The following is a 17,245-nucleotide window of genomic DNA, read 5'->3' on the forward strand; positions in this document are numbered from 1 at the left end:
CATCAAGGATAACAGGATCATAAATTCCATCCAATCTTTTTCTCATCCGATCTATATTTGGTCTTAGTTTTCTGCAAAATTTATTCAGTTTATAAACATTCTTTGTGAACACAATATTTTTATAATATATTGGCTGGACATCACAGATTTCAAAGGAGACATATCGGTGATCGCTTAAACTTTCCTCTTCATAAATCTTCAGTTCGGTATTAAATGTCGATAATGAGGAAGAACCTAGGACTAAATCTGTCCAACCCTCCCCAACAGCAGATACAAAAGTTGGTAAAGAGTCCATTTGATTAAATAAAATCATATCATTCTGTATTATAAAATCCATAGTTAAAGATCCCCGATTATCAACTATTCTTGCCCCCCCCCCCAGTTAAAAGTTTTGGAATTAAAATCACCAATAATAATAAAATACTTATACATTTCCAAAACTTGTTCCAACCTTGTTAAATGTAAATTTTCTGCAGGGAAGAAATAAACGGAAACAATTCCTAAAACAAACTGATCCATCCTTAAAGAAATGGCTATAATTTCATTCATTTTACAATCGACAATAAATTCACTTTCATCATTTGTGACAATAATGGCTGATCTGCCTTTCTCATCATATACCGCTCTCCACCCTTTATTTAAATATGGCATCTTATCATTTATAAAATAAGGCTCTTGCACTGTAATCAAATCAAAATTTTTATCTAAAATATTTTCAACCGCGGCCAACTGGCAAGCTGCCACCGCACAATGATTCAGATTAATATTTAATATTTTCATATCCAAGGGAATAATAAAAAATAAAACAATTACAAATATAAAATTACATACCATAAAAACAGATAAAGCAGTTAAAATAATGACAAGCACAGAAAAAACAGCCCAATCGCAGTTATAATTAATTAAAATCCAAAACAATACTATTCCAATATACGCAAATGTTCAGAAATAAATTTAATCTCACGCTTATAAAGTTCACAATCCTTTGCCAAAACATGATGATTCACATCAAAACGAGTACCATATTTCAAATTCGAATCCTTACAGTTAGCACATATTTCCTTTTCTTTAATACAATTTCTAACTACATGAGATTCTGAACACTTGATACAAGTAACATCATTTTTACAGTGTTTAGTGGTGTGTCCAAATTTGAAGCAACGTAAACATCTCTTTGGCCTAAGATAAAGTTTTGCTACATAGGCCTTCCATCCAACACGAACGCTGTTATCCTCTAAAACTGAGGATTGACACTGGGGATCTACACGAAAAACTCTATGAGTAACTTAACTTGATTCTTTTTATCCTAAATAATGGACGCACACAGTTGCCGGAACAACCACACTCACTCCTCATTTTATCAGCAATTTCATCATCTTCTACATAGTTGCACACATTATATGCAATAAGTTTTGGGTGTATAAATCTTTTTTTCTGTGTATACAACTTATCTTTTAAATTTTCTTTAAAATCAATAACATTTTGAACCATATCAACTTGTTTACTCTCTTTAAATCTCATAACTAAATCACCGTTTCTTTTAACAAAAGAACTCATAATCTGTGCATCCATATTATCAGGTTTTACATTCACAATTAATTCATCATAGACATCAATTCCAGGCATCGCTGGTCTAACAATTAATTCATTTTCTTACCAATTCTTATTATCCATAAATCTATTCTTTTTATTCTCTTGTTTATGTCGATTTTCCCGAAGAGTACTTTTAATCTATCAATGCCCTACTTAATCTCCAATAAAACATCCGTTTTCGAATGTATAAAATTATCTTCAATACTTCTTAAATTCTGCGCAGCAAGTAATTCAACAACTTTGTCAATTTCCCCTGCCAATCCTTCAGTAATCTCACGTGAGACCCTTCTAACTTTTAATTTATCAACAAATCCATAGAGGGCCCTAACAGCAGAAAGGACGTTTCCTAATTTCTCATCATCGTTTAATTTTTCATTATCACAATCCATCTTTTCTTTCGTTATATCAGAACCATTTAATATTTCACTATCAACACCTGTAAATTCTTTCTCAACATCATCTTTCAGTCGACTCATTATAACAAAATAAATAAATATCAAGATTACAATACTGCGACAGGGCTGTATATAAAATATTCAAAGTTAAAACATATTTACAAATCTAAAATACAAAGTAAATATATTTAAAAACAATAAAAATCACAAAAATGGTCTATATCACACAAAATTCAAGTTTGCAATCTTTTAGAATTCACAAAACAGCAGAAAAAACATTAAATTTTAAAATATAAATGTTTTGCGCAAAATAAATAAATCGACCAATGGGCCAAAAACCACACTCAATAATGCACCAAAAGATCGATCAGTTATTCCTGGTAATATTCATAAACTCAGATAAAGTTTTTATCAATTGGCTAAAAGTCTGAAGTAGGAAGTGCAAAACACGAAGCCTTCAAAGGTTAACAAATAGCGGCCACATTAAGCCTAACGTCACTCAAAAAGTTTAAGTGCAAATATTAAATTAAATATTCAATCAATCACTACGCTTTTAACCATGGACTTAAAGTAAGTAATAAAGAGTCTAAAGCATAAATCAGAAGTCATTTGCGCAGTAAATCCATGAAATAATAAGCAAAAATCTATTAACCATATGCTAATGATCCGGCTAGCACTCGCAGAAATTCAAAGTCCATGAATCTTCAAAAATACGACTTCTAATTCGAAATAAAGTTATAAAACACAGATCGGAACACAAAAAAAGTCAGAAAAATGCACTTTCACTCACTTAATTCAAATATTTACCAAGATATAAGCATTTTATTTCTCCACTCAAACAACACCATGCATCATGGCCGCAAGCATGCGCAGCATCAATCAGCATCAGACCGTGCAGACCCGGGCAGCAATCGATACACAGGGTATTCGATTGCTGCCCTGGTCTGCACGGTCATCTGATCTGTCATCCATTGATAAAATCTGGTCATGGCTTACTGAGAGACTAGTTCGCCTCCCCTCTCTAGCTATACGGTTGATGAAGAGTGGCATAAACTTGAAGCAGCACGGAATGAGTTACCAGCCAAGATTTCTTGCCTAATCATGCCTAATCAGGTAAGGGTCGTTATAGCTCCCAGGGGTGGCAGCTGTTTCTACTAATTTCGCACCCTTGTAAACCCCAAAACTGCTTACATAACCAATCATTTTGTCTTCATGCCATACTGTTTTTTTTTTTACATGCAATCAATATATTTTTTCTACTTGTTTTCCTTCATTGTGTTGCAGTTTTAATGGTCAGAAGTGTAGAATTACATTCAATATCTATAATTTCAAATTGTAGCTCACTAGATGTACTTATCAATTTGTTGTCGAAAACGGATTACAAACTATCATTAAACTTGGCTCAATTTTTTGAAAACCACCAAATACTCTTAATGAAGCATGATTTCTATGATATACGAAATTCTACCTTGACTGAAAAAAATTAGAACTTATAACGCAAACCGATATATTTGAAATATATCATAAATTCAAATTTATTTTACTTAAAGAGTCAGGTATTCCATGCGCAAGGGTATTGCCATTCAGTGAAATTTAAGATACTTCCAACTTCAATCAGGAAGGTTACTGAATAAAAAAAAGCAGTAAACAAATACTTTTTTTGATTTCCTGATTTAAATAAACATGCATTAAAATCATGAGATTTCTAGCTAAAAATATTCAATATTTTTTTTAAAGTTACACAAGATAGACTCTTTTAAATCATTATATACTTTGTCTTTTTTTGAAATAACTGTTTTAATCGGCTGGTCGCGAGAAGGCTAGTTTTCAAAGAAATAATATAGCGAATGGAAAAATATGTATAGAAGCCTCTGACAATCTATCTGGAATCTGCTAATTTTGAAGGTTTTGTGATTTTGCTGCAGAATTGAATTCTATGTGACGTAAATTCGAAGAACGTGATATTTAATGAATAAAGTTTATATAGTATAAAAAGTTAATAATAAAAGACAAAATAACTTTTTGTTAACCATCTTACTAAGAAAATGAACATTGATATGATAAATTGATAAAAGACTGAAAAAAATATAAAAACTGTATGCCAACACATCGGGAACTGCATCGAGAATTCTAACCATGTACTGCTTTGAAGCTGTTAAAAATCCTGAGATTTTGTTACTGAAATGTATGGCGCGTACGTGCAAAGAAAGATGGTTCATAATAAATTTAAAAAGACAAAAAAGTGGGTTAGTAGGAATGTATTTAAGAGCAGACTGGTAGTCTGCGAACTCAGTGAAAGTGTAAAAAACCTAAACAAACCCTTTTGGCCGATCGTTAAAATCTGAAACCCTTCATATTTTTTATTATTATTTACTTATTAACTTATTTTAATTTTAGGAAAGTTCCCGGTTTGAAACAAAAACTTGCTGGAAAATCGTTTCCTCTGGAAAAGTTTGTCGTAGCTAAAGCGAAGAAATTTGTTGCCCAAAATGACAGACTTCTTTTCCCGTTCTTTGTAAGTAATATTTTACATTCAATTACAGTTGTTTAAATTTTGAAATATTGATATGAAAACTGCATACTAAACATTATTGTGAGTTTCTGAAAGAATGTTTAAAAAATGAAAAGATTTAAGAGCAGTAAACGCATTAATAAAATCGTTTTATTAAAACGAAGAGCAAGCAATGCCTCATGCATGTGACAACTTGAATCTGTAATATTTTAGCAAAACTAGATCTGCTTTCCAACGTAACTCGTGTTGCTAATTGCGTAATAAATGTGTTAACGATACTTTAATAAAACAAACCTCAAAAAGCAAAGATAATTTTTTTCATTTCATGCGAACTAGAGATCCTGTTGCGTCAGAGTAATGACTGTGGGTTAAGAAAGGAAAAATAAATATAATAGTCAAGATTTTGATGCAAATTTTGAGATATTTAACTTACCTATGCCTTACATAAACGATCATGAAATTTTACCTTACAGATCCCACTTACGATCTTAAAAGTATTATGAACCGCATGAAGTTTTGTAAGAAATATCAGCTTTAACTTCAGTCCTATTGTTCCTTTTCACAAATTTAGGTGAATTCCTCTCCTATTTTGTTTGTAAGTGTGTGTGTGTGTAAGGTTAGTAAAACTCAATCTATTGACTTTGGCGTATAAAAGTGTTACTTAGAACTTACCTATGCCTTACATAAACGATCATGAAATTTTACCTTACAGATCCCACTTACGATCTTAAAAGTATTATGAACCGCATGAAGTTTTGTAAGAAATATCAGCTTTAACTTCAGTCCTATTGTTCCTTTTCACAAATTTAGGTGAATTCCTCTCCTATTTTGTTTGTAAGTGTGTGTGTGTGTAAGGTTAGTAAAACTCAATCTATTGACTTTGGCGTATAAAAGTGTTGTAACGTTTTCCACCATGATAAAAAAGCAAAGGTATGCGCTATAGCAGATTTTTGAATAGACATAACAATTGCATAACTCAAGATTTTTCAGATGCGCAAAAATTAATTATAGAGTTCTGAAGAGAAAACAGACTTATTGCTGTCGACTTCAAGTTTGTTTTTCTCTTCACAATTTCTGAAGTGCTATTTTTTTTCTGAGTTCAATGCAACGCACGATATTGACATAGGGGCTAAAAAGCGCTTTGGCACATCTCCCCTATGCCACACAACAAACCTTACTCTGCGCCAAATTTTTGGGCAACTATAAAAATAATATTACTATGTGAGAATTTCAGATGTCGGAAAATTCATCAGTTCTAAAGAAAAATTATGCCTTTAAAATACATGCCAACTATTGTTGACTTTAGATTTGTTGTTTTATCATTAATTATGGTCAGTCCTAAATCCATCAGCATACCTTCCACCTGTTGACCACCTGTGTAACCATGCGTTGGCTATCTGATGAACCACCTGTGTAATTATTTGCCAAATCAGCTCACAAAAAGGACTGTACCAAATGAAGCAACTATACTCCAAAGCCATGGAGTAGGCAATACAGAAGGCCTTGAAAATTTACATCGACTTAAATGACAATGATAAAGCCAGCGGACTTGTAATTTACTGTGACTCTAAAGCTGCCCTAGAGGCAATACTACAAGGGCATTCAAGGCTCACCTAAGATGTATACCAACACCAAGAAACAATCAACCAGACGGAAAAGACATGCATTATGCAATGGATACCTGCACATGCTGGAATCGATTGAAGCGAGACAGCCGATGAACTGGATAAAAGGCAACAAATCTCAAGAACTCAATCCCTGTGAAGATGCTAATGCCATTGCCAAATATAGACTCAAAGAGAAATCTATTAAGAAATACCATCAAATATGTGAGATTGATGCAAACAGATAAATCACAAAGACCATTGCTAGATTGAGAACCTACCATTTTAGGGGAATGAAAATTAATGAAGGAACTTGTAGAAACTGCACCAAAATTGAGTTTCTCCAGAACACATCTTCACCTGCCTGGCAATACTTGCAACTCTGCAAAAGCTTCAGAGAATTGTTTTCCCAGGAAGAGCTGTACAGTGAAAAGATTGTGGAACTGGCAATAGCAGTGATTTCTTCTCATGGATCCATTTGACTTGTCAAAAGACACGACACCAGCCAACCAACCAACCAGATTTGTTGTTATTGTCGCCATTCAATTGGGCCTCCAGGAAGCCTCTTTTTCCAGGGAACCTGAAGTCAAAAAGCCTGAAATGGGATATCACAGTATGTTTCACGTGAGCCTCGCTCATCATAAATTCAAAAGCGCTGCAATAAATATGGTAAAAAGTGCAATACTTGCTATAATGACAAACAATACTTTGCTTTTTGGAGTAGCTCTACCCTCCCAGGTTTTTGATCTTCATTTAGGAGCAGGACTAAAGTCTGGAACTAGTTATCAAGCCCCATATTCTCTATTGCCTACTTGTGGATTTTGTGTGAGAAAACATATTTTTTGGCAGCAAACACGTAGAAATCGTTTTACTTTCTGAGTTACATTTTATTTTAATTTGTATTAAATTTCGCGGTCACATTTTTATCTTATTACTTACAGGCTAAAGACAGTTTCTTACCTTTTGCTTTAACAAGAAATGAAAGTTTTGACAAAAAATAATAACAGCAGTTAACTATATATTTTGAAGGAAAAAATAGCAGCGAAATTTTTTCCTCTCTTTGAAAATTTTTAAACATATTTCGGAAATAATAATGCGAAGGTTTTTATCAAAACCGACAAGAAGATGAAAAAAAAAAAAAAAAAAAAGCCGGAACATAATCCAGCTCAAGCAGCTCATCCAGCTCGAATTTTCTTTCAAAATAAAGAAGTCGAGTTTTTTCCTTCGTTCGATGGCTTGCAGAATGACGGGCCCATTAATCGCAGCTCAGAGAAGGCAAAAGCAAAATGGATTTTGGCTTCTGTTTGAGAAATCCCTCGATAACAGGCGGTTAAACTGAGCTGTTCTAAAGGGTTATCCATGTCCCCGCGCATGGCAGATTTATTTGCTGTGATGGCGAATAAACATATACAGAAATACTGCGAGGAATTTGTCTTTAGATGTATCTCTTTTCGTATGACATACACATAAATCTGTTCTTTATTTAAGAATTGCTTTTATTTGCAACATTTTTGGTTACATAAATATAAGTGAAATATTCTACCTAATACCCTTTTATTCTGAAAATAAAATCTGAATACCTTCCGGAATGCCAACGATAACATAGGTACTTACGCATTATTCTGTCGGCCTTCAAACTGCCTTGAAGCAGTGTGCTTTAGCACAAGTTACGGATAACTATGACGTCACAACACCATTGTTTGATAAAATATCGATTGCATCTCTATAGCCAACTTTTGTTTTAATGAATGAGTATATAAATTAACTGTTATTGCTATATTTTGACCTTGAATTTTCAAAGAAATGATGAAAATTTGAGACCTGCATTCTATAGAACAAGAAGCAGTACGTATGCATTATTATTGTTTTCAAAATTAGGGTATTTTACTGTCAAGGAAAGTGTGCATTAATAGCATGATATGTACTTTGCTTGAAAAAGGAATAAGGCGATGCAATGTCAACTGTGATAGGACATTGCATTTGATAAAACAGGTATTTATTCGAAAAGCAACATGGTTCAAGGGCTGTAGAAGCACATTTGTAACTACACCAATTCATTTGCAGCTGGTCGAGAGAATTAGCATTCGCTGAATGAAGAAAAAACAGCTGGATGTCAACGAGGTAAATCGTGCGGTTCGAGGCGGTCTTTTAAAAATCAAAGATTTGAATCTCTTTGATCAATCTGTTTGATCTGAAAGCAAAAATATTGTTACGTGCGTAAAGTTCGTAATGGATTGCATGCACACAGAACTGATGATAGTTTGATGAAATTTATTTTTTCAAAAACATTTTACAATGCTTGAACTTTTCACACAAAAGTTCTTGTACAGCTCTTCTTAGTATGACAAAGGAGAAATTTCCAGTACCTTCAAATCGAGAAACTTCCAATATTTCGAAACTGCTAGAAGGCATACACAGTTACAATTACTCAGGGTCGAATATAGTTGCAGTTATGTAAAGATTGTACTAGTTACAGTTACAGACTGCGGCTAGACGAAAATGTCGCCAAATGATGCCAACTTTGGAGACATTTGCTTATTTGTCACCAAATATGGCGACAAAAACCCAGTGGCGAAAATCGTTGCTAAAACCTTTGCCAATTCACTGACATAGCCATTTACCTGAATATTAAATGGGCTTACCCACGTAACCTTATTTTTCCCATGCTTCGCTTCCTGAAGCCTTTCGTGTTACATTACACGAGACATTCTACAATTTACATATAATTTCTCTGAAATTATTTACTGATATACAAAATTCGTAACAGCATAAATTTGCTTTTACAGCCAAATGCCTGTAAAAAAACTTTTACAGGCATTTGGCTATGGCATATATATATAATTACAAAACAATGCTTTTCAAAAAAAAAAACATGCCTAGTTATTTTCGCGCATTAAACTGCAGAAAAATTATCACTAAAGACATAAAGTAAGAAGTTTAGAACTAATATTTCACAAAGACCAGAAATTGAAATTCATAATTAATAAATTTCAAAAAACATATAAATGCAACAATGAATTTAAAAATGTTAAAAACAAAGCATTTCAAACAAGCAAAACCCATCTTCAAAAATTATGAAATTTAAAGAAAAATGAACAAAAAAAGAAGAAGAATTAAATGTCAATGTCACTTCATCAGGGGGGAGGATTGAAATTTATTAATTATGAATTTCAGTTTCTGGTCTTTGTGAAATATTAGTTCTAAACTTCTTACCTTATGTCTTTATATATATACATTGATTAAATGCAAGTATTTAATTAAAATAATCTTTTTCATTAATAATTACAAACCAAATATATATATCGAACTTCCAAAAGAAAAAGAAGATTTGTCTGCATAGTTTTGTACAGATAAAATAAATGAAGTAATCAAGCGATAAATTTATTAATTAACTAATTTATTCCTTGTAAAGGAACTTCCATTCTTTACATCTAATGAACCCAGAATATTTTTACTGGTAATAAAGTTTTTTCTATCTTTTTGTTTAAAATAGGGCAAAATGTACGGAGAAAAATCTTCGCTTGATTTATATCACATTCCTGCAATTATATAAATTATATTTTTTTCCGCATCAAAATCTATAATTTTGCAACGAACTTATTCGCAGTGAATAATAAGTTTCCTCTGACATCTAATCAATGATAAATTTATGAAATGAATAGGAGTCTAGCTTATAACACAGATGCTGTTAACAGAATTTTTATGAAGAGGTTTAATATATTTAGAATCTCTTTGACCGATGGCTTCCTAGCGAATTCTATGATGGTAAATGTCCAGTCTTTGGAGGGGGGAAATCTTTGCATAGAATAAAATTATAAGGAATATTCTTTCTTACTGTGTGCATTTATGATATAATTGATTGTACGTTCAGGTGGTATCGGAAGATTCTAAATTCGAATTCCGGTGACAGCATCGCTGATTTTGCACTCTTCCAGGCTTCAGATAATTTTAATACCCTGTGAGTGATGTTCAAATTAGGATGTGAGTGGAAAATAATTTGTGCACAAAGATTTAATGACTAAGTCTATTTCTTCTCCAGTCGTTTTTAAGAGGAGCAGAATATAACGGATTTTCTCCCTTCTCACTGCGTGCTTTCATGATGTATTTGGAAACATATCCTGCTAGCAGTCGGAAGATCCGGAAATTGAATCTCGGCGACAGCATGGCTGATTTTTCGTGTTTTCTATTTCAAAAAGTCTAATTGACATTCGTTATAAAGAACAGGTGTTTTAAACCAGTTACATAGAACAAGTTGTTCTACATTTTAATCTAAATATAGAATAGGTTACTCATTTAATCCTTCAAAATTAGCCCTGTAAATTTATGAATATTCTGTTAATTCTTGTTGCTTTAATACCTCTAGTAATCGTAATTCGGCATGTTATATTAACTCATATAGTTATGTTTTGCACAAACCAATCTTTTACTTGAGAAGCATAAAATTTATTTGAATCTATAAAGATTAGAATTTAAAGTTGCAGAAAACCTACATAGTTTTGCATATAGCTCTGTAATGCTCCAAGTATAATTTTAAAAAGAAACATTTTAGACATTTTAAGCAATAATAACCCTTTTATTAACCCTTGTGGTGTTGCGTGGCCCCAACTTGTCCGCAACAGTAGTAGTGACTGCTATGAAATGGAAGTTACACAAACTCGTAAGAAGGGTTTAATCCCTTTTTATTTCACTTTAGAAGTCACAGTTGCGTTCACTCGACGCTCACAAACTACGCCGACCCGGCGGTTAAATAAAAATAAGAAAGTACAACTAAAAATGAATAACAGGATGCATAACTAACGAAGTCACTATCTACGAGACTCTATAATTGCAACTATCTTAACCGCGTTCTAAGATACAGCTGATATTCAGCAAACTTTCGGATTGAGAAGTTGAAAGATTCAACTAACTGCCGAAGTAGGCACACAGGCCGAAACGCGCGGTTCTTAAATTTCTACCAAGCAACCTTCACGCTCGTGAATCAAGAAGCACACCTACAAACTCGTTTCCCTTCTATTTAACTCAAAATTACTTCTGCTAAAAATTTGAATACTCTGCGCGTTCTACTAAAATTTACATACTCTGGCATTAGCAATTCCAGGGGAAAGGAAAGGCTTGACAGGAAAGATAGCTTAAAATAAATATTAGTTAAAACAAATATAAACCCTACACCCTTACTACCTTTTAACCCTTATTACCTTATTAACCTTTGTTAACCCTTATTATTTGCCATTATTAAAAAAGTACTCTTTTTATATGGTATGAAATATATAACCTTTAGGGGACAAATACGTAAAAAATACGTAGAAAAGGCATGGAAAAGGAAAATACGTAAAATACGTAAAAAAGGCATGGAAAAGGAAATGTTCCTCTACCTAGAACAGGAAAGGCAAACCTTTTTCGAACAGTGTGCAAGTTAAATTGCAGTTTACTATTTTCAGGAGTCCACTGTGCCACTTATAATATTTCTTTTTAAAATAATCTTTAAACCCTTGCTTTGCTTTCAAACTATCGAATTGTATTTTATAACTGTATTCACTGTTCAGTTATTATTTCGTTTAGCTATTAACTGAAGCTACTACCTTGCCGCTTAGTTATTAACTTGCTAGTTTAATTATTAATTTGCTGTTTAGTTATTAATGACGCCCATGCTCGGGTTCATTTCTGAATCTGTCTTTGATGGCCGCTAGTCTTGAAGATGTTTTTTTTCTTTATTTCTTTCTTTCTTTTTTTAGTAAATGATAAGTGAATAAAAGCAATTTAATATGTACCTACAGCGTGCTACCGAAATACCTGTCGCTTTGCTATCCCTGACCGAGAGATAAACATTTTAACAAATTATGAGACGCTCGGCGCGTATTCGAAAGGCCCGTGGTTCGAGTCTCGGCGAAGGCGTTGCTCATTTTTCACTTCTCCTGCTTCCAAATAACCTAATGTCTCTACAATGACGCCCGAATTAAAAGGGTGGTTGATGACGATTCTCCACCACCAGGATTAGGCGATTGGGTTCCCTAATGCCCAGTCGCCCTTTAAAAGGGGGAGTATATAATGTAGTTTCCCCGCCTTCTTAGTATACCTTCGTCGTGTACTGGTCAGCACTCTCGGCGCGTATTCGAGAGAGCCGGGGTTCGAGTTCTGGCGAAGGCGTTGCTCATTTTTGACTTCTGCTTTCAAATAACCTAATGTCTCTGTAGACTATTTAATTGTATTTAAGTCCAATTTTCCGAAGTTAAAAAAGCTGGACTATAAAAGTACTTCTTAAATTGAAACAGAAGTTTAAAAAACTTTTAATTATATGATAAACTATTAAAGTTTTGAGTCAGATCTTAACTGTCTGTTATATTGTTTTAAGGGACCATTAATAACTTTAAAGATAAAAAAAATTCAAACATAAAGATTGAAAAAAAATACATTAAAGATTTAAAAAAGTACATTCATTTCAACAAAAATACATTTTTGTTCAAAGAAAACTAAAAAAATAATTTATGTATATCATGCATGAACAAAACAACATTTCCAACAAAAGGATAAAGTAACAATGAGTGGTAAAATCGCTGATCACAGGCGGTTTCGATTGTCAGCGAACAAGCTGACTGTATAGGAGATTTCGCAGTTTCCACTCATGCAAAGTAAATATGAGTAAATATGAGCTATGTACCCTTAAAATATTATTCGTGGAAACATTTTTCCCATTAGGAAGATTACTCTCTCATGTTTTGACATAATTCAAGTAATCCGATCCAACAGGCATGGTAACATATCTTTTGTTCTCATATCGCCTCATCATCTCATGTATCCGTCATGTGCAATGAATGGTATGATATTATAACTATAAGATCAGAGTCAGAAGTTTAAATTTATTTGCATAAAAACAAAAACAGGATGAATGCAGATCGCCAACCAGCAGCAACTTGCAAAGAGCTCGGTGTTTATGAAAAAGGAACAAATAATATTATAATATTTGGAAACGCGAGCAGAATTAGTTTTTTCAGTTAATAAATACGATATAAAATTATAAAGTTAAAAAAAAAAAAAAAAAAAAAATCTTGGAAAACTCACCAAAAAGGGAGTATTCTGCCTTCTTCCACCCACCCCAAAAAGATTTCGACTCTTACTAGAAATATCGAGAAATAAGTTCAATTATCTAAGAATTATCACTTAATTCACTCATCATTAACCAAATGCCATTCAGAATCTAATACTGGAATCTGTTGTTCTTGGGGAGTAATCCTTCTAATCTGAACCAGCCGTTGATGTCCGAAATTTCCTCGTGGAACCTCCGACAAAGTCAGGTGTACGAATCTTAAAGTGGCCAGGAGGCAAGGATTGCGCCATTCGTTGCCTTTGACCTTGAGCACCATACATGTGACAGTATGAATTTGTCAGCTCCACTCCAGTTTTGAAGGAGAACACTCTCAGGTATTGATACGCTCTTCCCTTGTAGAAACTTCTGGATAACATTTTTGATTCGACGGTATTTTAAGTGTTCCCATGCTGCAAAGACACTCTACATTTTACAAACATCGGTGTCTTCTCCGAGATTCGAAACCGGGCCTAAGGCTATGATAGCCAACTCGCATATCACCATACTGACAGGGCAGCTAAAAACGGAATATCGAAGCTTAGTAGAATTTCTAACAAACTGACAAATTTGAATTTACGGATTACAGTGTGTTTAGATCATTTCAATATGCCAAAGCATACGAGGGATATCTGCCTAAGGAAAAGTATGCCTTCGTAAAAGACTTTTAAGAGAAACTGGCTCTATTCGTTTTACGGAACAGGAAAACCATCCATGCAGCTCTGCTGGTATTCATACCAAGTGGAACTACTAATATTTAGAGGTTTTAAACACTCGGCCGCATGGGACTTGAATTTACTGGAAATTTTCTATAATAAACAATGAACTGCAAGTAATTCATATTTATAGAATTTATTAAATTTTAATATATTTACATATTATTTACATTATTACACAAGAATAAAAAATAAACGCAGAATTCAGTTTGACGTACAAGCATAACTCTTTACCATTTCGCTTTCTTCATTTACATATTACAATTTTTTTCATCTTTTCATATTATTTCTATGCTTCTTTACTCCGCTTCTTGTGCTCTAAAGTGCTTTTAGATATACGAGCTATGAATGTAAATGTATGGCAGAAAATTTATGTCTGCGCTGTCTAGTCAATGAGTAATCGTGATTGTACGGTCTTAGTTTATATTTGGCATAAATCTAGAACGAAAAAAAAAAAGGTATTTTAAATTTATCAACATCTATTCCTTCTCATACGAAAATTACAAGCGAAAATTACGTATTTGAAGCAATTCATACTTAAGCACGCATGTATACAATCATAAATATTCATTTTGTGCGTACTTTTATTCGTAGACTTTTTTTAGTTTTTAATTTTCCATCGAACGTAATTATTGTTAATTTAGTGTTTCAAGAATATATAGTACTCAATCATTTTAAATGATGCTCGATAGACTGCAGTTACGGTTAGCACGTAGGTGCCACGTAAATCACGTGAAAGTAGGACGATGTTTGAATAACACATTTAGCAATAAAACAGCAATTTTATAAGCATTCTTGCAGACTAAGTAACTTTGCATGCATATTATTTTAACAAATGTATGTATGAAAGTGCATTATACAATTAATATTGGCAGCGTAAGCGCTATGTAATATATACATTATGGGCACTAAGTATTGTACCTTCTTTGCATTTCCCAGCTTTGTTTCTAGTACTTTACGCAAAGCAGAGAAAAGCTCTCTAAAGCTTACTTTAAGTTTCTGTTCATGATGCTTTCTTATAATATGTAAATATGTGATTTTTTTATTGAGGGATTTTTAATTAATAAGGATTTATTACATACTTTCTATGTATTCTCATGCTGTAGCAGGTCCAGCTAGCTGTGTCCGTGGCTCTAATCTTGGTGACGACACAGCTGATTTTATCGCATTTTGTGCTAAAAAAAAGGAAAAATTAACACTAGAGTTCTTTGCATTGGAGTTCAAACTGAAAGTAGGAGATGATAATTCGCTACCATCTGCATTTGATCGAGTGAGTTTTAGGGTCTCCCCAATCACCATTTTTTTTTAAGTTGGAGAGAATAAGAGGAATTATGGTTTTCCTCCATGTCTGCTCCTTGAGTGCAAATCGTAGCACGTCCAGCAAGCACTGGAAAATCCGTGCTTTGAATTTCGTAGACAGCATAGCCAGTTATTCGTGCTCCCTGGCTTGAAAACCATAATGTTAGGTGTTAATTTACCACTCAATATATCGTAAATTGATTACAATTCCCTTTAATTTTGTTCCTTTCACCGTATCATAACGAGGAAGAGTATATTCGCAGCTGCTGTGTTAAAATTAAGGAGTTTCCATAACAACTTTTGATTTTGAAAATGATTTTGAGTCCTAATACCGAAATAAAGTATTTTTCACTTTTCGGCGCAAAACTAAGAAATTTTGGACAAATATCTTCGCGTCCTACTTTCCTTTGATAAATGTCTTTAAGGTTAAGGCGTTTCGAAGCTAATTTATCATTTCAGCTATAGTAATTGTTTGATGGCAGCATATGCTCACTGCGCATTTGGAACAACAAAATATCAAACAGACTGATGACAATAGCTATTTGAAAAATCTGAAATATGTTTAAAAAGCAGTGTTTGAAAGGAGAAGAGCAATGTATCAAATTATTAAATAAAAGTACAAGATTCTTTATTCTCGTAACTCATTTCTTTTTTTAAAATGTTTCAAAACGCATTTTTAATTTACTTTAATTAGTTCGCAATTTTTTTATCTTTGTATGATTTTCCTAAAATATCATTTCCGTTCACAGTTCTATTTATTAATTGTTCTCAAAGGGGATTTCATACCCTCTTCTGTATCGAAATGGCATTTTCTAGCAAATTAAAAGAATGTCGCCATATTGGTAAGCAAGTACCAAATGTTGTAAGTCAGCAGTTTCTTTTGCCCGTAAGTGATGCTTTAATTGAAATTATTCCAAATTCGAACATCAATGCATTCAAAATTACAAGATCTATGAACTAAACTTACGAAATAAAAATGTCGCATTTTTAGTATCTAAAAGGAACTATTTCAATCATCTATCTAACATTAATTAGTCGAAGAAGACGTTTCAACAATTAAATTAATAATGGGTAGTCTTGGGTTCTGCTACGGTCTTCAGAGTACAATTCGGTATCGAGAAATTAATCCAATCGGCAGCTTCGCTATGAGGAAAAAAATCTTCTGAAAGAAAGAGATGAAGATAAGAATTATCGAAAACATTTTGCATTCAAAGACAGTAAGAAAGGTAGAAGAACATTTCAGTATTTGACTTCAAGTTATGTATTTGAAGCTTGTAAATATTTAATTCAATTTTAGGTTAAAAGAAAATCAAAAATCTTTAAATCGTCAAAATTCCACTAAATGATTAAAGTTCATTAAATAAAAAAACTGGTAGAAGAGGAAAATTTGTAGTATCTTAAAGCTGCGATAAAATCAAATGTTTTGCTACCTATTGAAAACTACACAAACATATTTAAACTCAAGACTTTTATCCGCACAAATAAACGGATTGCTACGTTTTGAGAGTTTCGTTTTAAAGCAGCTAATATAAATGTGAATATGATGTATCAGGTACAGTGCAAACTTGATTCTTTTCGAGGACGATTAGATGTTTTCAATTCTTTCCCTCTGTGATTCCCAAACGTTCGTGATTGATGACACAGCCAACAGAAATCTATAACCTTGCTCCTAAATGATCTTGAATTATCATTGTTATTTTTATTAATATGAACATCAACACTCACTCATAAATATAAAATCTATTTTCATGTATTTTAAAAATCATAAAAACAAAAGAGGTACCCGGTAATCCAAATTATTTTTCCATTATTCTTTTTAAGCTTTTATTTTACATTTATATACAGCCATCATATTTGCACCAGGAACGTATCTGAGAAACCATTATTTAAGTAGCTATGCAACTGAATGCATTTCACACAACTCAAGTTCAGAATTTTTCAGAAATACATTATGAGCACTTTTAAAGAATTGTATTTTTATGAAATATTTTTGAGTCCAGAATGCAGCTACCAGTATGTCGTGTCATCGGCCCTTCGGCAACGAATAA

At 32.9% G+C, this 17,245-nt stretch overlaps 1 protein-coding gene across 3 annotated transcripts in view; it reads left to right on the forward strand.

Annotated features, from left to right (window-relative positions):
• Positions 1 to 17,245, forward strand: part of LOC118199100 (tetratricopeptide repeat protein 39A-like) — a 244,554-nt gene that overhangs the window by 139,926 nt on the left and 87,383 nt on the right. For all 3 annotated transcript variants that reach the window (XM_085820793.1, XM_085820792.1, XM_085820791.1), the window contains exon 14: positions 4,386 to 4,503. In XM_085820793.1, coding sequence (XP_085676919.1) covers positions 4,386 to 4,503 — 118 coding nt within the window. The remainder of the gene's footprint in view (positions 1 to 4,385; positions 4,504 to 17,245) is intronic.

The sequence above is a fragment of the Stegodyphus dumicola genome, chromosome 7 (genome assembly GCF_044657685.1).
Source record: "Stegodyphus dumicola isolate Sdum_Otavi_A_Nest chromosome 7, ASM4465768v1".
NCBI lineage: Eukaryota > Metazoa > Arthropoda > Arachnida > Araneae > Eresidae > Stegodyphus > Stegodyphus dumicola.